The sequence below is a fragment of the Zootermopsis nevadensis genome, unplaced genomic scaffold (genome assembly GCF_977971745.1).
Source record: "Zootermopsis nevadensis isolate Lab colony 2312 unplaced genomic scaffold, Znev_1.0 Znev_ptg000013l, whole genome shotgun sequence".
NCBI classification, from domain to species: domain Eukaryota; kingdom Metazoa; phylum Arthropoda; class Insecta; order Blattodea; family Termopsidae; genus Zootermopsis; species Zootermopsis nevadensis.
In genome coordinates, this window is record NW_028259145.1 from 10,615,892 (window position 1) to 10,637,748 (window position 21,857).

Here is a 21,857-nt window from a genome sequence, read left to right on the forward strand (position 1 = left end):
CACATTGTGGTAATTTTGTACTATTAATAAAAACATTGGTTTCCTTTTTGAGTATTAATTTCCTTAATCACAGAAGGGTCTGGTTCAGCCTTTTTTATTTATTTATTTCTTTTTATTAACACATGCTTATGTACAAGAAATGGACAAAGGATACATATAAAAATGTTTTCTGTTGTTTTCGTTACATAAAAAAATTGTCTTGTTGTTTTCCCATGGAACAGCAAGCATACATGGAAATCGGTTGGAAAATTCATCACAAGCTGTCATTTGGAGTCACATCCTAGTCAAACTGATGGTAGCTGCAATTTTGGTTTATGAAAACAGTGTGAGGTGTTTCAACAGACAGATTGCTTCATTATGATAAATAGATATTTTAAAATATTTACTTACACATGTGCAAAGTATAAATAAAACATTGCATTTATTAACATTAAATATTATTAATGTGCTTTCTTTTTTGTTACTCTTACAAATAAAGGTTATGTTGAAAAGCAGTTGTACAGTACATTTGCGTAGTTTTTATTTTAAAGTTACATGCTGCTGCTGTTATATCCATTATACGAGGCTCGTCCACAAAGTAAGTTTCCCTGGGGCCGTTTACAGAAACAAAACACAATTTCATGGAAATATTTATTGCAACAGATACAGCAAGTGTCCAGCGATTTTTCAACATATTTGCCACCAGAATTGAGACATTTGTCATACCGTGGGACCAACTTTTGAATACCTGTGTCGTAGAAGTCTGCCGCCTGGGATTGGAACCACTGTGTGTGTTTTGTGTTCTGGTGTCAGTTGCTTCGGCACCCACCTGGCGCACAATTTCCTGAACAACAGGTGCTCCGTGACAATTTTGTGCAACAAGGAGCGGGAAATCTGCGGGAAATGACTGCTGAGTTCCGTAATTGTGAAGCGACGATTATCCATAATGCGTTCCCGCACAAGCTCCACAAGGTCGTCTGTAATGATGGATGGCCTCCCACTGCGCTTCTCATCATGCACACTTTGTCGACCTGCTGAAAATTGTCTGCACCAGCGACGCACCATCTGCTTGCTCATGACGTTAGGCCCATAGACCCGGCACAGCTGACGATGAATTTCGATCGGCGCTATGCTCTGTGCATTCAGAAACTTTATCACTGACCGCACTTCACAGTCGGCGGGAGCTGGAATAAGAACCTCCATCTTCAACAGCTGCAACGATGCTATTGTGAGAACGCGGGAAGTACCGTTAGTGCATGCGCCATGCTACGTCATTGCTCTATCACGTACGCACAGTCGCTTCGCGCAATATAAGGTTTGCTAGCTGTGGGACGAGTGGGAAACTTACTTTGTGGACGCGCCTCGTATCATCCTTCAGGCTAATTAACTTATTTCCCAGATGTTGTGAAATGAAGAGTAAGTGTCATTTGTGTGGCTATTGGGTATCTTAGTTTGTAAAAAAATGATATATGAAACATTAAATTACTTCTCTCCTTTTCTGCCAGGTAAGAGTGTCACAGATCAGGATATAAAGCAAATCCTCAGGATACTTGTTAAAGCATTGGAGAGCTTCAATGACATCATTCTGTTAGAGGCATTGGTTGTGTGCCTCACACGATTGCAGCCTTTGCTGAGACCAGTAAGTCCATATAACACATACCAGACTTATTTATCAATATAGACACTGTTTTTCTTTTGTCTCTTTCACCCTGGTGTCCATGTCCCAGTACTGTAATTTAATACTGATTCAACAAATTTTTGTTTGATTTCAAGTATGACTCCTGGAAATTATTTTACCAGAGTTTCTGTAAACTTATCCATTTATATATATAAATATTTGCCTTTTATTTTTTGTCTCTTGCTGTATGAGTTTATTAGATATCCTATATGTTTAAATGAACTGTTCATTTTGTGAGATTTCATGGCAATGAACATGTAGATTTTGTTGTTGTGTGTTGTGACACCATGTGGACTCATAGGTAGATTCCAACATTTCAGAGGAACATAATTGTTTTCATCTTCAGCACTGAAGATGGAGACACAATGTTTTTACAAAATATTGGTATCTGCCTACAAGTCTACACAATATAACATCCCAGAAAAACATTGTCAACTGTTCTATTTGTTTATTATTTGCCATAGTGTTACTGATTCTTTCTGTTTAGTTATTAGTAAATATAGGTCCAGGCTGTATAAAACTAGATACTCAAAAATAAGTGCTTAAAATGCAGTTAGAAATTACAGATAGTGAAGCATAAGGAACGTGATGTTTGACTGTGGTGAATAGTTGTTAGTGAGCCGTATTGTACAGCTCTGCATATTTGAAGTGTGTGTATGTATGTTATGTGACATGCTCTGAAGTCATTTCCGTAAACCTTTATCAGTCATCTGAGGAAGACTAATAGCTGTACATTCAAACCTGCTAGGCATGTTACTATAACAGAAAGAATTGTAAGGAATAAGGAGGAAGCATGTTATTTCTGAAGGGCAAAGTAACAGGGTGATAGCAGATGATACCTCTTGTTTTTTGAGGAAGACACTATCATATTTGCTTGGAGATGGAGTTATATCCTTTTGAAATTTGTTGTTACTGAAATTCATTTTCCTTACGGCTTGCTTTAGGAATCACCAATACATCATGCTCTGTTTTGGGTTGGGGTCTCAGTTCTCCAGCTTGATGAAATATCACTTTATGCTTCTGGGTTGGCGCTGTTGGAACAAAATCTACATACACTTGATTCTCAAGGGACCTTTGAGGAAAAGGTGAGTTTGGCTTCTGAATAGAATACTGTAATGGAAACTGCAATTAAACTGTTGTGGGCTATTCAAATTGAAAGATGAATTTATTCCACATAATCATTTCTTTGATAATGCTATCAGTTTACAAATCACAATCTTGCTTATGGATGCCCAGACTTCAATGTGGGTATAAGTAGTTTTATTCTTTTGTTTTCCTCCCTTCTCACAGTCAGTAACTGCACACTCCACAATATAACGTACTTCTCACAATACTCACAATTTGCTCACTTTCATACAACTCTCTTAAATTTGACTCTGAACTGAGTCTGTACCCAACTCTCTTGCTGTGTATAAATACACAGAGATTATCAGAGAAGGCACTACAGTATTCCACCAATTTCCAGATAGCTCATCACAGAAATGGGCAATAAATGCTTTGAATAAGAATCAACAAGAAATTTTTGTTTGAACTTGGGAAAAAATCAAACCAAAATCATCACTGGTGTTGAAAATGGTTTTTTTAGTATGACCCTGAAACAAAGCAGCAGAGCACACAGTGGAAATCTTGTCCTGCCCCAAGAAGGCATGGACATCAAAATCAAAAGTCATGACAGTTTTGATTATTTCTTTGACTGCAGGGGGATAGTGCTCTGATAGTTTGTCCCACCTGGCCGGACTTTCAACCACAACTTTTATCCCCAAGTTTTGGAATGTCTAAGACAGTGGTTTATTGTGAGAAGCCAGAATTGTTCGCAGTCAACTGGATTCTTCATGACAATGCACGCGCATACACAGTGATTTCTGCCAAGGAGGTTCTGACAAAAAATTAATTTTGGTCCTGGAACACCCCACTTACTCACCAGATCTCACTCCATGTGACTTTTTACACTTTTCTATCATGAATCATCTCAAGGGATCACATTTTGAAAGTGTGGAAAAATTGCCATTGTAAACAACTTGGTTTGGTTGTTGAGCAAAAAATCCATATAAATTATATGTGAGCACATTCTGTGAAAGATAATCTGTTAACTTTTTGACGTAAATATGTCTACGGAAGGGTCATTCGGCAAAAACAGCATTACGAACAATTGTTATGTCATCTGTTTATTCGGCATTGTTGTGTTTCATTACTGCCGTCAGCAATCCGCTTTTCTTATTGCGGAAAGAGCTGAACTATGAATCGCTTGTAGAAGAAGTGCGTCGTAGAGTAGATAATATTGTGCTGTTAAAAACGTTTTAGAATGTCACAAGTACTTATCTTATATAAGAATTATTAAGAAATCTGTGATACTGCCCTCCACTCTCTCCATTTTAGTTTTGATTAAATTGATCATTGCCGGTGGACATCGTGGTCTCTTACAATTAAACAAAGTTTGAGGTAAGGGATAAAGGCGCATCACACTTCACGCTACTGCTGCTTTGTGTGTTGCATCATACTATGTAGAGATAACAAGAGGGATGACATTGAAGCTAAAAGAGTCTGTAATGCAGAATATATGAGACAGTACAGAAAATGTAAAAAAAATAGAAGTATTAAATAATGAACCTGAAGTTCCCAAAAAAGTTCCAAAAACTAATGCTGAACTTATGAGGGAATATAGATACCGTAAGCTGCAAAGTAATGCACTGTGTATGAGGGATTATATGGCCACAGAAGGTCATAATACAATGCCCATAATATTGGCAGGAGATTTTAACATTGATTTAAAGAAGGAGGATAATCAAAGCTTTGTCACATTTATGGAGGAAACATTTGGCTTAATGTTCATGTCAAATCCTTAGTAAAGTACTACTAGATCAAAATCTTGTATAGATATGGTGTTTGTACGAAATGTTGTTACTCTAAAGTGCACAAATTCTATAACATATTTCAGCTACCACAGACCCAAATTAAGTGCAACTAATTCAGGTTAAATAAACAATGTCTTAATCAAAGTATTTACTCAATTGTAAAGCTTGTATAAAGGGAATATTCAGAATAAAGCTAATATATAAACCTTTCATTGTATTTATTGCCTAAATATAATTTAAATATAAAGACGTATTTACGTCAGATTCTCCGGAACCATGGTTCCACTGTCAATTTTTTTGTTTCAAAATGTGTTATGTTACATTGTCAGACCCTGGGACAAGTGATGATGGCAACTAGAGAACCTTTGGAGTGGCATTTCAAACAACTTGACCATTCTGTAGGACTGAGCTTCAAATGTGAGTAAAGAAATTTCCTTCAGAATTGATAAAATAATATTAATGATAATTATTATTGTTTTTGTTGATATGCAAATGTTATAAAAACTGGAAACTTGTATGTATGTTTCTTGGAGCAATGTGTAGTGGCATGGTGTAACACCTTTTTTGTAGAACACAAATTAGACAGTAGTTAAAAATCTGTTGCAGAGATAATAACAAAGATTAAAATATAGATGACCTTTTTGCTTTAACATAACACATTCACTCAGTATCAGCTTTTAACATTATCGAACAGGCTATAATATTGCGTATGCTGAAAATCCCCAATTTAAGAGGGAAACAGATATTTTTGTAGCCTGTTTAAGAGTTCTGCATCCTGGAGGTACAGAACCATATGACTTCACAGTTTCAAAATCTGCTAAAATTATTGAAATGTTCAAAATACAATTTATTTTTTCATTTGGGTAAAACACCACGAATGGGTTTAAACTTTGGCATTTCTTTACAGTCTGTTTTTAAATGCCAGGCAGTGTTTGTGTCACAAGGGCTGCACCTCGACCCATCTCTCTCTTTCCTTTCTCTCCCTCTATCTCACACATGCCCACGCGCTCCTATTGGTCCCCACCCACACCTCATTTGACACCTGCTCCCATTGGCTAGGGGCAGGCTACTCCGTTCACGGTCCTAGCCCCATCCATCCAATTGTCGCATTCATTGCCCTGATGATGGCAGTATGACCTCTGAAACGTTGGTAAAAATCTACCGTACTACACAGTGCAACCACCCAGAAGACAGAAATCTGAATACAACCCTTGTAATTGCATTGCCTGTTGATTGAATATCCTGTAACTTTTTCCTTTGCAGCAAATTTCCATTTTGCGTTGGTTGGACATTTATTGAAAGGTTTCCGCCATCCAACTCCAACCACTGTTTCCCGTACAACAAGGATTTTAACAATGCTGCTTGGCATCATAGCTAAACCACACAAACGAGATAAATTTGAAGTGACACCAGAGAGTGTGGCATACTTAGCAGGTATGCACACAAAATGGGTATTATTTTTGTATGTAGTGATGTAAATGAATTCAGGCTGTGCTAATGTGTCTTTTATTAATTTAATTTTATTGCTGTTGTTAATTTGTTTTTTCCTTCAATAATTTGTCATTTTTTAAATTCTTGTAATTGACTTGCTGTTGTCAAGTATTTTAATAAGTAAATACAATTTTTAATATGAATTATTATTATAATCATTATTGTCATTGTAATTATATTTGTACATCTTTCAGTAATGTTGAAGCACAAGAAAATTCATCTCTCATAGCTTATTCACTTTTCATTGACATAGATATTTTAAATTTGTATCAGACATTCTTGTTTTAACTGTGCGCTTGCTCTTTTGCTGTTTATTGTTGCACAATAGCAGAATTGGTCTAGATCAGTGCTTATGAACTGAAGTGTCAACTTGTAAACTATAAATTTTTCCATTGTTAGTATGGTTTATCCTTTATTTTACAGTGTGTTGTTTTTGGACCACAGTATTGATGAGAAGTGTGTGAAAGAGCACATAAATGTGATACTATAAAATGTAATTTTTAACATTTGAAGTTTGGTTTCCAGAGTTGTAACATACTATGATTACCTGTTATTTTATATGGGTGTGAAACTTGGTCTCACATAGATTGAGGATGTTTGATCAAAGTCATGGGAAAGTAATCAGAGAATTAACAAAATTACAGAAAAGAAGCTTCAAAATTTATACTCTTCACCAAATGTTACTAAAGTAATTAAATCGATGCAGATGATGAAGGCAGGGCAGCTAACATGCACAAATGAGAAATTCCTCCAGAACTTTAGTTGTAAGACATTGATATGAAGACACCACTTGTAAAACAGAAAGACATGTAAGAATAATATTAAAATTTATGTTAAAGAAATAGGATGTGAAGCTATGGATTGAAAATAACTGCCTCAGGATAGTGTCCAGTGACAGGTTCTTGTGAACTCATTAATGAATCTTTAAGTTCCAAAAAAGGCAGGTAATTTCTTGATCATCTAAGTGACTATCAGCTTCTCATGAAGTGTTATTAACTCTTTTGGGTTAATAACATACTTGCTTGTTTCAGCATTGGTGTCTGTATCAGAGGAAGTGAGAAGTCGTTGTCATGTGAAACATTCATTAGCAAGAATGATACCAGAGTCAAGTTCTGGTGAGAACTTTGCTGTTGACAATCACCTTAGTCTTATGCCACATGTGAGTACTCTTCATAGGATCATTTTACACTAAACAGTTCTTACAAATATTAGCAAATTAAAACAAATAAATATACAGGGTGATTCAAAATGTTAGGGCCAAACTAAAGGAGCGTATAGAGGGACTCGGAGAGAACAACTTTTGAATAGGAATTCATGTCCAAAGTTATCCCGAGTCAGTCGTGGCCATTGAAGGTAGGGAAGTCTGATAACATACCGCTGAAATAATCGTCCTTTGCTATTCTCCTACTAGCTTCATTTTGTTTTTTATTAATGTACAGTAAAACCCCTCTAGTTGGACACCCCTTTATATTGGACACTTTTAATTGGAACTGGCGAATATCCTATAATTTTACATATTCACAATACCCTATATCTTGGACACCCCTTTATCCTGGAACTTGGTCACCCCTTTTTATTGTAAGTTGGACAGGTTCATGCACTTAACTTCGATGCTTTTATGGGAAACAATTACATTTAGTATTTTGTTGTTTTGAATTTCTGACTGATGAATGCCTTCTACCTGAGGATTTGCTTATGGTTGAGGGTGTGAGACATTGAGCACATCACTGGAATGCAGTGAAAGTGTATAGTTTTTCTTTTGTTAAACACCTCACTGGAGTTTAAATTTTGTCAGTACTGTGCTTGCAACTGAGTTAAACAGTGTTAACAGAAATTGGAACGGTATGCTTTCGCTCTTAATCAACCAGGAATGGTTGAAACTTTATTTGGATTGCGGTGAAAATTAGAAAGAGGACGGGCAAATTCCAAGATGAAAGCAAAAAAGCAGTGTCTTGTGATGGGCTTTTTGCAAGAAATAAGTGACATCATATGTTGAGCTAATGCCTTAAGTACAATTAAAAAACATACATTCTGAACATTTAAAATTTCATTGAGGCTGGGGTGTAATGTGCAACCATGAGAGTGGGTTTTAAAAGATTATTATTATTGTCATTAATTCTTAATTCGAGCAAGCCTACAGTAGTTAGATTATGTAAAATAGAAGACATTGTCGGTAAACGTAAAGTATTGGCGCCCTTCCCTTTGAGCTTATCCATGCAAGTTTAATTTATTGAAAACAAAATTTGTAAAAATTTAATTTACCCTTTTGATTTTTCTTATCAGTAATTTCCTTTTTGTGAAGGGCTTCATAATACTTTACAATTACCACATTGTTATTACACGACAATTTGAAAGGATGATTTTCCCCTTTCCCTCTATCTTGGACACCTCTGTAAGTTGGACGCATTATCGTGGAACTGCAAGTGTCCAAGTTAGAGAGGTTTTACTGTACAAGGATTACATTACAAACCAAACTTACAACAGGTGTTCAAAGTGGCGTCCTCCACATTCAATGCAGGCATTGCATCGGCCCTTTCAAATACCCCAGGAGTCTCACGGACCATGTCAGATGCAGCAAGTATTCTGGCCAAAAGTTGTTCTGGGTCATCCCCAGTGTCTCGTAAACGAGGCTCTTGACATGCCCCCAAAAGTAGTAATCGTCCTGACGGAGGCAGTATAACCTCTGAAATGTTGGTAAACATCTACCAGACTACACAGCGCAACAACCCAGAAGACAGAAATCTTCATACTCACCGCTGTGAAAACCTCAAATCTTACATGAAAAAAAGAATGCTACATACATGATCTATGTAAGAACTTAACAGTGAATCCTTTATTCTAAATATGTATTTGTACTTTATATTTGGCATTTGTTTGTTGCAGCCCCCTGCTGCTAGTGTTTCACCTGCTATGCATGCAGTGTCAACATCAAGTCCTTCCCAACGAAGTGAAATTAATAATGGACAGTGTAATCACCAGCTGCAGCAGCACGGAAGTGGTGCAGGTACCCCAACCAATAGGAGACAGAAGTCATGGGATCTTTTGGACCAAACGGCGATAGCACAGGCAAGACAACAAAAGCAGCATGCTCAGCAGCAAACTCAGCATCAGGTGAGCAAAATAGAATGTATGTCCTAAAAATATTGAGAATCATGTAAAGAAAATAGTAATATCACACTGTTTGAACTAAAACCTGATAAAGTACAACATATGAATTGAATAAAATTAGAGCAAATGCCTTCAGAGCATAGGGCAACACACATACAACAAAATGTCTACATAATGACTTGTAGTGAGATATAGTACAATTAAATTATATTGTATAATAGTAACTGTCATATAAGAGCATTTTGGTTCTCTAAATATTTCTCTGCAGGTTTGAACACAGTTTGTTAACACTGTAAGCTTTGAAAAGAAGTATCAGAATCTTCATTTGAAAATGTCATGTTGTGGTTGGAATATGTGGTGTTACTTCATATTGCTGTCTCTCAAGTCTTTCCTCTGGCAAATGCTCCTCCATTACTCAGTTAATTTATAAATATTACATAATTTATATTTAAATGAAAAGAATTGTGGTATTTAGAAACCAAAAATTGGAAAATTGTCAGCCAGGAATCTTCAAGTGATGTAACTCACCTGCCTAGTTTCAGCAGTCCTGCAGATTAAATCCAGATGCCAGCAATCCTGAGCAAAATTATTTTGCAAATTGTCTTAGTCTGTCTCTAGCTGCAATAATTATTTAAATTGTCCTTGAACATTTCCTTATTCACATCCTGTTTAATCTTATCCTAGCACCATGTCATTGTTTAATGTAATTTGATTCTGTTATCTTTTATAAAAGAGAAATGCTTGTTGAGGTAGGTAAATATGATGTGGAAATCAAAAGAAAGAACACATACCAATGTGTATGATATCAAAATAGAAAATAACATTAAATATTGCATGATTATTCCTCACTCACTTGTATATAATATTTATATTTGTTTTTGTGTGTTAGTGTGGCTTGTCACTGTAGTGTAAATAAATCCACAATAATGCACAATCATTGCCGGGAAAGTGATACTTCGTTTGCAGAAGTGTTAGTCTGACGAGCATTAGATGATAGATTTGTTCCTAGGATCTTACTGGCTACTTCTGTGATTTCTTATTGCTGTCTCAGACTTCTCTCTCTGAACCTTTTGTCTGTCCATGACCCTAGTAGAGAGAGGTTCTGAGAATAGCATACCTCCAATTATTAATAAATTATTTGGTAGTGGTTAATCTAAAGCAATCATATTAAGCCTTAATTTTGTCAAAAGAAACAATTTTTATCTGTTCTTGTCAGGTAGCTTAAGTGATAACTAATGTAGTAAAGAAATGTAATTATATGCCTGTTATTTGTTAATATGTATTTATTTCCATATCATCTTGCCGCCTGAAATTATGCAGTTTTAGTCTTTTCATAATTGTTTATTCACCATTCATGAAACATGAATCGAAATTCATCATTCTGAAATGAAAATTAATTCAAGTCAAAGTCATGTCATGTGAATACCATTCACTTAGATGTTTTCAAGGAATGCCTCATATTGAAAATAAAAGTCTCACCTCCTGTGAGACATTTACTGTGCCAGAGTTCTTCATAATTGATCTGTTAGAAATAGTACCTCTTTAAGTTCTTTATTTCTTAGTCAATAACAATAATTATAGTTGCAGAGGCTTATTGTCAGATGAGTATGGTTGAATGATTGTTTGTGAACAGCAAGTTAAATGGAAGAAAGCCTATTGAAAGTGCGATCTTGTATTCAATTGAAGGGACTGGAGGAAATCACAGAAACTCCAATCAGGACATCTCGACTCCCTTCATGGGATTCTAATCTATGTACCTCCAAAATGCAAAGCATGTGCTCTGCTAATGAGACAGCTGTTTCCATTTGAAAGTAGGAAGTGAAGGCTGTTGAACTACAATTAATCCTTTGTAATCTGATAAGTGTTTAATCTAAAGTATTTATCAGTACATAGATATCTATGTTTTACCTAAAGAGAACCGTTTTCCTTCCACTTTTCTAGTCTCCAGGCTAAGATTTTAAATTGGGACCTTCCAAATACAATGCAGAAGTGTTAATCATTCATCCTCAACATTTGGTAATATATTGTGTATTTTACCACATGTTCATATATTGTATAGCCTTATAAACAAGATGTCATTAAGTATTATTAAGGGTTTAAGTTTTAATATGGGTCACATTACAAGACATACATGATATGGCTATTGTTAGGATTAGCTGGCTAAAGACAATATTATCCAAATCATGATGATAAAGTTCAAAATAAAATGGTTTGCAAACACATTTAGGACATATGTCAGCTAACCATAATGCACTCTTTTAATATTGGTTGCTTAACACTGTCCACACCACCTAGGTAATGTCAACAATAACCTGTTAATGCTGACGGCTGAATTTCAGTCTTTAGCCATATACAGTGGACCCTCGAACTTTAAACGGTTTGATGTTCGAACAACTTGAAACTTGAACAAAAATTTGAGGAAAATCCGGTTTTGAAACTCGAACAAAAACTTGAAAGTCGTCACGTGGTCACCTTCTCTCTCTGCTAGGTTGCACGCGCAGTTGCTCGGTCAGTTCTCCCGTGACTGGTTCAGTGAGCATTTCACAAATTCCGTCTGTTTTTTAAGCATTTTATTTATTTCTTTGGGTAATTTTTATATTATCTTTAATAATACCCATTCATAATGGCACCAAAGAAAGTTACTAGAGGTGAAAAGCCTAAGAGAAAAATCGTAATTTCTACGATAGAAAAGAAAAAGGAACTTATCACAAAGTGGGAAAGTGGTACACGTTTATCGGACCTGGCTGCTCAATATGGCATGGCTAAGTCGACCGTATCGACCATACAGAAGAACAAGGAAGCCATTAAAGTGGCTAATGTGGCAAAAGGGGTAAAAACCCTTACCAGTAAAAGATTGCCAGCAGTGGAAGAAGTGGAAAAACTTTTAATGGTTTGGATCAATGAAAAACAGTTGACTGGTGATAGTGTGTCTGAAGCCATTATGTGAGAAGGCTAGACATCTGTATAGTGACATTACAAAGGATACCCCTGGTGCTGAAGAATTTAAGGCTAGTAAGGGGTGGTTTGACAATTTTAAAAAAAGAACAGGCATTCATAGTGTGGTTAGGCATGAGGAGGCTGCCGAAAAATTTGTGAGGGAGTTTAAAGACTTTTTGGATAAGGAGGGTTTTATTCCCGAACAAGTATTCAACTGTGACGAGACAGGCCTCTTCTGGAAGAAAATGCCGAAGGGGACCTACATCACAAAGGAAGAGAAAGCCTTACCAGGACACAAGCCTATGAAAGATAGGTTAACCCTCCTTCTATGCGGTAATGCTAGTGGGGACTTCAAGATAAAACTGCTGCTAGTGTACCACTCAGAAAACCCCAGGGCTTTTAAGAAAAACAATGTGCACAAAAACAGGCTTAGTGTAATGTGGAGGTCAAATCCTAAATCCTGGGTAACTAGGCAGTTCTTCACTGAGTGTTTTGAAGTTTTTGCCCCTAGTTTGAAGAAATATCTGGAGGAGAAAAATTTACCTCTCAAGGCCCTTCTGGTGTTGGGCAATGCACCTGCACGCCCTCCAGGATCGGAAGAAGATATTAGTGCTGAATATGGCTTCATCCGGGTGAAATTCTTGCCCCCCAACACCACTCCTCTCATCCAGCCTATTGTCCAACAAGTCTTCTCTAATTTCAAGAAGCTCTACACAAATGCACTTTTCCAAAGGTGCTTTGAGGTGACTTTGGAGACACAGCTAACCCTCAGGGACTTTTGGAAAGATCATTTCAATATACTCCACTGCCTGAGGATTATAGACAAAGCCTGGGACCAAGTTTCTTACAGGACGATGCAATCTTCCTGGACGAATCTCTGGCCAGCCTCTGTATCAGCCAGAGACTTGGAGGAGCCTGAACAGAATGCTGCAGTGATGGAGGAAATTGTGTCCCTGGGGATGTCCATGGGCCTGGAGGTGGACAGTGAGGATGTTGAGGAGTTAGTGGAAGACCACAATGCTGAGCTGACCACTGAGCAGCAGCAAGAAGTGGCTGAGGAACTGTCTTCAGAGGAGAAAGTAGATAGTAAGGGAAGCATCCCCACTGCAGACATTAAGGAAGTTCGGGTATTGGTCTAAAACACAGAGCCTTGTAGAGAAGTGGCACCCCAATATCACAGTTGTGAACAGGAGTATCAGCCTGTTTAATGACAATGTAATGCAACTTTTCAACAACAACAAAATGACAAAAGCAAATGACATTAGACAGATTTCTCTCCAAAGAAAAATCAAGTGGTTGTAATGTTAATGAACCAAAACTCTCTACTAGTGGATTCCAGATGAAAGAAGGGTAATTCACCTTCCAGTGAACAGTAATATCCCTCCTACTATTATTATTGGTTGATTATTATGCAATATTTTTTATATATGTACTATTATAAATAAAAACATTCAGTTATTGAAATTAAATATACGTGTTTTATCATTATTTACCAATATGATCTTTTGAAATAGGCACTTATAATGTTTTATATTGGGTAAATTTTGGGGGTCTGGAACGGATTACTTCAATTTACATTATTTCTTATGGGGAAATTTAACTCGAAAGTCGAACCGTCTCCTGGAACAGATTGTGTTCAAAGTTCGAGGTTCCACTGTACGCACATGGTTATATGTTATAGTCTGGAGATCACTATTAAATTCTCATACTTGTTATGACAAAGTGATTAGACAATGGATGTGGCAGTGAACATGGTAATGAATTGTTTGGTTTATAAAGGCAGGGAATTTCTTGACTAGCTGAGGGACCTTCAGCTTCTCAAGAGATTTTTGCTCCATGGTGTTCATTAATCTGAGATATTTTGTCTTATTTGGTATATGTGTCTAATGTGTGGAAATACATAATTTGTTCTTAAGATGACCTACTGTAATGAGTCAGTTGGTTAACATTTAGAATTTCTTTATTTCTTTCATGTCACTAGTTAGGGATCCTTGTTCTAGAATTTTATGCTTTTTTACTAGCATGTTTGGTTTCTTATCCTTTTTATTTTCTTGTTCTTTTATTTTTCCTTGTCACATGAAAAACTAATTTTATTTTGCCATACAAAATACTGATTGTTTTCAACCATTGTGTGGTTGTGTTGCCTGCTTTTCAAGTGTCTGTTTGATTGTCACTTGGCTAACATTAATTAAATTGACACATGTTAGTAGTCTCATGGTAATGTGTTCCTGGTTTTCCACACCAGATTGTCTACATAATTTATTTGTAGTATTTCAGAAATTGTGTTCACCATTTTCTGTGATCCATGCTTGTACTTTTCAGGTCTAGACAATGCATTTTCTATCCTTTCATATTTTTTATCATTATTCTAATACAGTGATATTTCTGGCAGAAGTCATCAGGCCTACTTTTCTGTTGCACAGGTTTCTGTCCTTATAAATCTTGTTTTGTTATTCTTAGGTAATGTATGTAAGTTTATAATCCAATGATAAAATGCAGTTTACCTCGTGGATTGGCATGCTTGGTTCATGTGTAGATGATCATAGGGTTGAATCCTTCTGGAGTAAGAATTTTTTATTGCTTTCAGTTGTAAGTGGTTACAAAATGATGGTGGTGGTGGTGGTAGTAGTAGTAGTAGTAGTAGTAGTAGTAGTAGTAGTAGTAGTAGTAGTAGTAGTAGTAGTAGTAGTAGTTGTTGTTGTTGTGGTTGTGGAAGTGGTAGTACTTTGTTTATGGGAATACCTCGTTACTTAAACACACATTCTATCTGCAATAAATTTGTTGGTTATAACATCAAAGATTTCACTTTTGTTATGTTGAAATTTTTGACGTATAAATAATTTTCCATATAAAATTTGTAGGAATGTTTATAATCTCTCATACAAAATGTTTGTGCAGCTGCCATGTTGTTTTAAATCCTAAAAAATGTTAGTTGTTTTAAAGCCTGTTACTGTACTTCAGTTCATGATTCTGTAAGTGATGCTAATTGTCTTTTCCACCTTGCAAGTTTATATAAATTAAATATGAGGGTAAGTGGGAAATTAAAGAAAATCACACAGTAGTTAGACATGTCTTATTTTTCTGTGTAATTGCCCTGCTTTTCATTGCATTTGTTCTAACAGTCCAGAAGTTTCCTGATTCCATCAGAATAAAATGTTTTTGATTGGGATGTGGGCTAATTTAAATAGAATCAAAGAAAGAGGGCTTCATATTTTTCTTTCATTTTGTCTGTAAGTACTGAATACTGCATCTTTCATGTAATTTTCATGTTTGTGACTGTGAGTCCCATTCAGTGATATACACTGCCTGATAAAAGTATCCGGACACCCCTCTGTAAACGTAAACTTGAGCCTAGATATCACTATGACCGTCGCTGCTGTTATAAAAGGAGGCAGAGGGCTCGATGTTGTTCAGTGCTACGCGATACCGACAGAATGGGTGGAGCAAGGTAGCTCAGTGACTTCGAACGTGGTATGGTTATTGGTTGCCACATCAGTAAGCAATCCGTCAGGGCCATTTCCGCCCTTCTCAAGTTGCCAAAGTCGACCGTCGGGGTCGTGATTGTGAAGTGGAAACGGGAAGACACAACCAGAACAAAACCACATCCGGGTAGACCACATGTGTTGACTGACAGGGACCGTCGAGCATTGAAGAAGGTGGTACGGGAAAATCGCATGTCATCATGTGATACCATCACCCGTGAATTCCGCAGTGCCACTAATTGTGCACCTAGCACCATGACTGTGCGCCGGGAGTTACGAGGACGGGTTCAAAGGCCAGGCACCTGCCCATAAACCGCACATTTCGCCTGTGAACGCTAAGTGCTGCTTTCAGTGGTGTAAAGAGCGCCGCCACTGGGCTATGGACGACTGGAGACGCGTGATTTGGAGTGATGAATCACGCCATACCATGTGACAGTCCGATGGGAGGGTTTGGGTGTGGTGAATGCTAGGTGAACGCTACATGCCGGAAATTCGGCGGAGGTGGGGTGACAGTGTGGGGGTGTTTTTCATAGAAGGGACTTGGTCCTCTCGTAATACTACAGAGCACGTTAAAGGCGGAAGGATATAAGGACATTTTGACCAGCTGCGTGTTGTCTACGGTAGAAGACCTGTTCGGAGATGATAACTGTGTGTTTCAACATGACAATGCTCCCTGCCATAAAGCAGGGTCTGTTCGTGAGTGGTTTTTGGACAATAAGGTTCCGGAAATGGACTGGCCAGCCCAGAGCCCCGATCTCAATCCTATTGAACACCTCTGGGATGATCTAGAAAGGCGACTGCGCGCCAGACCCCAACGACCCACATCACTAACTACGCTTGCTACAGCGTTGCAGGAAGAATGGTCGGCCATACCCCCGGTGACGTTCCAACACCTGATAGACAGTCTCCCCCGCAGAGTTAGAACTGTAATAAATGCCAAGGGTGGGCCCACCCCGTATGAATGTCAACTACTGGGCAGTAAATCCGAGGGACACTTAGAGGACAGTTTCGCATAGGTGTCCGGGTACTTTTGATCAGGCAGTGTATATGTATATATTTCCATTTCATTACTCTCATATTTTGCTTCAGATATGTGGTTTTAGGTTGCATGGTAGTTCAAAAGTTAATGTGATGAATATCTGTTTTTCAAAATTGTATATCTTCTGTTTTGTAATATGGTTTTGTTCCCAGAATGTTAACTAGTCTAAAACTCCTACCTCAACCAGGAAATTTATCTTTTTGTGTTCTTCTTATCTGGTTCCATTTTAACCTGCATAGATTCATACATGTTCCCAAGCAACATTAATTAATTGTTGGTACCACTTATTATTTCAAATATTTGGTTTATTTGTGCTTCTTATGAAGGTTTCACTTCTTATTGCTTGTAATTAAATTTAAAATTTTTGTTTGGCCAGTAGTCACACAGTAGTTTTATTCATTTGTTTCTTTTTTACCACAGTGAAGGTAGTGGCTGTTTTGTGTTAATTTATTGTAAATATGTTAAATACTCTTAATTTTAATCTCTTCATAAAGAATCGAGAGGAAAGATATATGAGACATGATCAAAAATGTTGAGACCGAGTTCGTTTCTCAGATGCACGTGGAGGCAGTTCCAGTGAACGTGTCCTGACATCTTATCACATCTCCAGCTGTGTTTGTAGCCCAGTTCATGCTTCAGTCATTCATAGTATTTAAAATCAGTTTGTTTTTGTCACATGTTGCTTTAATATATGAGAGCACAGAACAGTGCATGTGCATACAATTAGCACAGTTGGAAAGATGGCACTTGAAATATATCAGTTTTTGCACTTAACATCTGGAGATGTAACAATGAACTGATCATGAGATTTTAAGTGGTTCCACTATTTTAAAGAGGGGTGGTTGTATGTCAAAAGTGACAAGCTTCCTGAACATTCTTTGACCAGTAGAAATTATTAATTGGTAGCTCAAGTGCATGATTTACTACAAAGTGACAAGATTTACTGTTAGTGAAATGCTGTGGAGGTATAATTTTTTTTTGTCAGATAATTTTGGCTGAAGAGTAGGGGAATTTTAGCTAAACACAGTGTTTCACATGTGAGATAACCTGTCTGCTCACCAGACATGTGACCTTTTTATGTTTTAAAAAATTGATAATGTGAAAGTAACAGAGAACCTGTTCTTCATCCCAACAATTGAGTTTAATAGAAGAAATGGTGGAGCAAGTATGTATATGCTTACTTTGATGGGGATTAACTTCCCATTCGTGTATGTACAATATTTTAGTTTTTACAGATTCAGTCTTGATACTTCTTGATTAGGCCTTGTGCAAATTTAGTTTAAATAAGTTAGTGGTGATTCTGTTTAAGTGTAAATAGTGCATTCTGTGTATGATAAAAAAAAACATTTCGTATGAGTGAGGAATGTAGTGATTGCATTTCAGAAGTTATGTATGAAGTGCATGGAAGTTTAATGGTCTGAAAAATTCTCTGGTGAAAAAGTTCTTTCTCAACAAAGGGAAATGAACAAATTTTGAAAATTAATGGACATAGGTATGACTTGATCAAAATTTTCCTGTATACGACAGTACTCTTGTGGCCATGTGTGGAATCTTGTGAGATTTGGTTTGGCATAAGAAATTTCAGAAATTATTTGTAGGGGGTACACCTCCAAGTTAATTGGTAGCAAATATGTATTGATTCCCTGGCCATGTAAGTATGTTTTATAAACTGACCATGTGTATGTAGGTTCAGTCGGCTGCATGTGGGGGGGAGGCTAGTAAGAGTAAGGGATGGCGCAGCCTGGACCTGGGCCCCCAAGCCCCACCCTCAGCTCCCCCAGGGGGACCTTCAGGTGCAAGACCCTTGTTCCGAACTCAACGATCTTCATCCGTTCCAGCCCCCAAGTCTGGTGTGGAGGCTGGTGCTGCCCCTGTAGGAAAAGTAAGAACTGATCTATCCCATGGTGTATGCTGACCCAAGATTTCTTCACTTGCATTGGAATGACATGATTGCGACTGATGTCTCTCTCTTTTCCAAGGATTGCTGTGCACACGATATCGACTCTAGTTCTTGGAGCCAGCCCCAGTGTTTGGTTATCAAAATTGATACAAAATACTGCTTGTTATTTTACCTCCAAGTTCTTTCATGTATAATGATTTCTGTAACATTTTAAAAACATTTTATTCCACATATATCTCAGTTCTTATTATGCCTGCTTGTTATATTCCTATATTTTTATTAAAATGCTGTCTCCAATATACAAGCATTGTGTCATTAACACAGTTATTGTCACAGTTAAGAATTTCTAAAGATGGGCTAAAAATATGCATTCATTGCCAGTACATATTCTTTGTCAAATTATAACAAGACTTGTAAAGACAAATATTGGTTTCAGCATACTCAAATGAAGTTTGGCTTTTTATTACACTGAAATCTCATTTATTTTTCACCAATTTTGTGACATGCCAAATAGCTTAGACTATTTTTTTTAAAGTATACTGTAAGAAGAATGGCAGTTTGATTGGTATGTTGATTCTTCCATAATATGAAGATGAAGATCAATGTGTGAAGTATCTGCTCATGTTTTTCATTTAAATGTTTTTATGTGGTTATAGTGATTACTTATTATTTGACCATGGCCTGTACTTCATCTGAGTGAAGCAAGAGACCTGCACTTCAGCATTTCCTTAAATAATTTAGTGCAGAATCACTTTTGATTTCCAAACACTAGTGGAATGTATACTTGAAAAGTGAATTAATCTAGTTGTACTGCTGGAGGTAGCAATTATTTTCAAGTACTTCACAAAGTCTGATTTTCAGGTGAAATTGTAGTGGTGATGTTCATGTTTCAGTGGTTTACCACCTAAGAGTCGCAGTACTTACTAATGCAACTTCCAAAATGGTAACAGTGACGACACTGCCGATATCGCCACAGCTTTCTCTGTTTTTCTTGGTCTGTTGGTTGTGTTTTTGCCTGACTTCCGATAATTTTTTACTATCTTTCTCTCTCTTCATCTGTTTCTACCCCTGCTTGTTGCATTTGTGTTGGGTGGAATCCATCCAACTGACTGATCATTCAACCAATCAACGTTGGTACATCTTAGTCGAGTGCACGAGTTCTCTTCCGAACGCAGCGTTCATTCTCCGTTCCAACAACCAAAGAGCCCAAGTCGGGTGATGAGTCAGATGTGAAGGTAGGCAGTAGTGTATGCTGTGATTGTAGAGGAGGCATTGTTCTTATTTGCTGGGTAGGCACTTCTTACTTTGGAAATATTTAATCAGAAAATTACTGTCAGGGAAATTCTATCTACTTTATTGCCTTTTGTAACACAATCATTGACTGTATTTATTTTGTGCCACTAATGTGATTTGCCTGATTCAGTGGTGTTGCATATAAAGTCCATATGTAATATTAAAATTCATTTATACTCTTAGTTCAAGAAGATTTTTTCTCCCCATACGTTATCAAAATAACTGAAAGTTTTTTAAAAAAATTATTATAGGTTATTTGTACAGTGAGGTTTTTTCTAAGCGCTCCAGCATATTGTGGAACAAGTACTGTAAAGCGAGCTTATGCTTTACAGCTTGGTGGAATCCTATGTAAAACCCATGTTTCAGGTTGCATTAATTTTTGTTATTGTACTTGAGCTGTGCAGTAGCATTCACTCTTAGCACTTAGGCGACTCGTTCTTCAGCTTGTGCGCTGACCCCAGTATCTCCTCCATTCCTCTCTGTTGCGTGCTCGGGTTGTCCAATGTATGGTAGTATGGCCACGTATATATCCCTGATGTTGTATTCGACGGCGAGAGAGTCTGCCCAATGAGCAGGGGGCCGACCCAGCAGACGCTTCCTGTCTCGTGGGTACCAAGTCTCAGTGGCGGTGCTCCATCTGCTGTCGTTTCGCCTCACGACGTGACCTGCCCAGCAGTGCTTCTGCTTCGCCACATGCCGTAACGGATCCTTAACGCCTGACATCCGTCTGATGTCAGCAGAGTGGAGATGACAGTCTCTCTGCATCAAAATATCAGTGTGAGATACAACTCAGAATGTGTGCTTATTTATGATACGTATGTGAAAAATGGTTCTACAAGAAAAGTAAGAAGTTTCTAACTCTGATATAAATTCTCCATGTTATATTCAACATCAAAGAACTGTTCATATAAGTGTAAATGAATTAAGACAGGAACATTACTGAACAAAATACTACTAATTGAAAATGCCAAGTTCCTACTGAAGAGACACTGGCCACAGTGGTAGGTACATATGTACTCCTCAGAAATACCTCAGATGCCATACCATGCTACCTCGGTCTAAATCAGTGTGACTTTCCTTGTGTGAAATGTAAGGCAGAAAGTTTACAGATTAAACCATTGCATAATTAAAGAAGTGAAGGGAAGTTGTCTGTATTTCCAAAAAGAACTTTAATGTGTGAAGGTAAACTTTTTATGTAGCCACTAGGAATGCATGAAAAACAGGACTAATGGATGGTCGGATAATTGATGTTGTCGGATGATACAGAAGACTAACAAAAAAGATGAGGGTAAATATCAACTCAGTATATAACTCAGTTTATGATGTTAAAGTATAAAGGAAATACAATGCAGTGTAAAATGAAAAAATCTTACATAATGTAAATTTGTGAATTAGAGAGTTTATTTGTTAAAGGAATTTGTAATGGGTATTTGCTTCTGCGCCTTTTTCCTTCTCTTTGAGGCAAAGTCTTGCCAGTGGTTGAACAGTAGTACGTCTGTAGCAGCTGAGTACGTAAACTTTAGAAGATTTATGGTGAGGGAGTGTGATTCAATTTGCTACATGCTGAGCTGGCTGTTGATAAAATGGAGTGTTCTGACATAGCACATTGGATTAAACAGAATGTCTGATGACCAAAGGATGCATAATCAGGAGATTTCTGCATTTTTAATGTGTTGAGGCTGTAAGGTTTTGGTTTGATTAGCATACTAGCAGCCCAAATCTGTGTGGACCCGTGTTGTGGGAGGAGCATGTAACTGTTCTGCTTGAGAGATTCAGAGATTAGCAGGACGCTAAAAAATAATCTCACTGTATATGTTTAAAAATTAATAATGATGTGTTTAATATGAAAAAAGAAAGACATGGGAGATCAAGTACATATTCAAGGGCCCATAAGACATTTATGGAGAGGACTATACAGCCTGTAAATTAATTCATGTGCTGTTAAGATGTCTCATATCAGGATAACATTGTGTAGTGATCTTGGCCTTTTTTATTTCAATGCTTTTTATGAGGTAGGCATATTTAATTTTATTACATCTCAAAACATTAAGATATTGCTGAATATTTCCAAATGGGGCAGTACTCCCAGATTTTTGTG

General features: G+C 37.2%; 1 protein-coding gene across 17 annotated transcripts in view; it reads left to right on the plus strand.

Moving 5' to 3' along the window:
- Nucleotides 1-21,857, plus strand: part of Nf1 (neurofibromin 1) — a 93,018-nt gene that overhangs the window by 53,860 nt on the left and 17,301 nt on the right. For 11 of the 17 annotated variants that reach the window (XM_087348599.1, XM_087348600.1, XM_087348601.1 and 8 more), the window contains 8 exons: nt 1,485-1,618; nt 2,602-2,742; nt 4,839-4,926; nt 5,773-5,943; nt 7,032-7,159; nt 8,884-9,111; nt 18,254-18,448; nt 19,612-19,701. In XM_087348599.1, the coding sequence (XP_087204725.1) occupies nt 1,485-1,618; nt 2,602-2,742; nt 4,839-4,926; nt 5,773-5,943; nt 7,032-7,159; nt 8,884-9,111; nt 18,254-18,448; nt 19,612-19,701 (1,175 nt within the window). The other 6 variants (XM_022066005.2, XM_087348612.1, XM_087348608.1 and 3 more) reach the window with 5 other exon arrangements.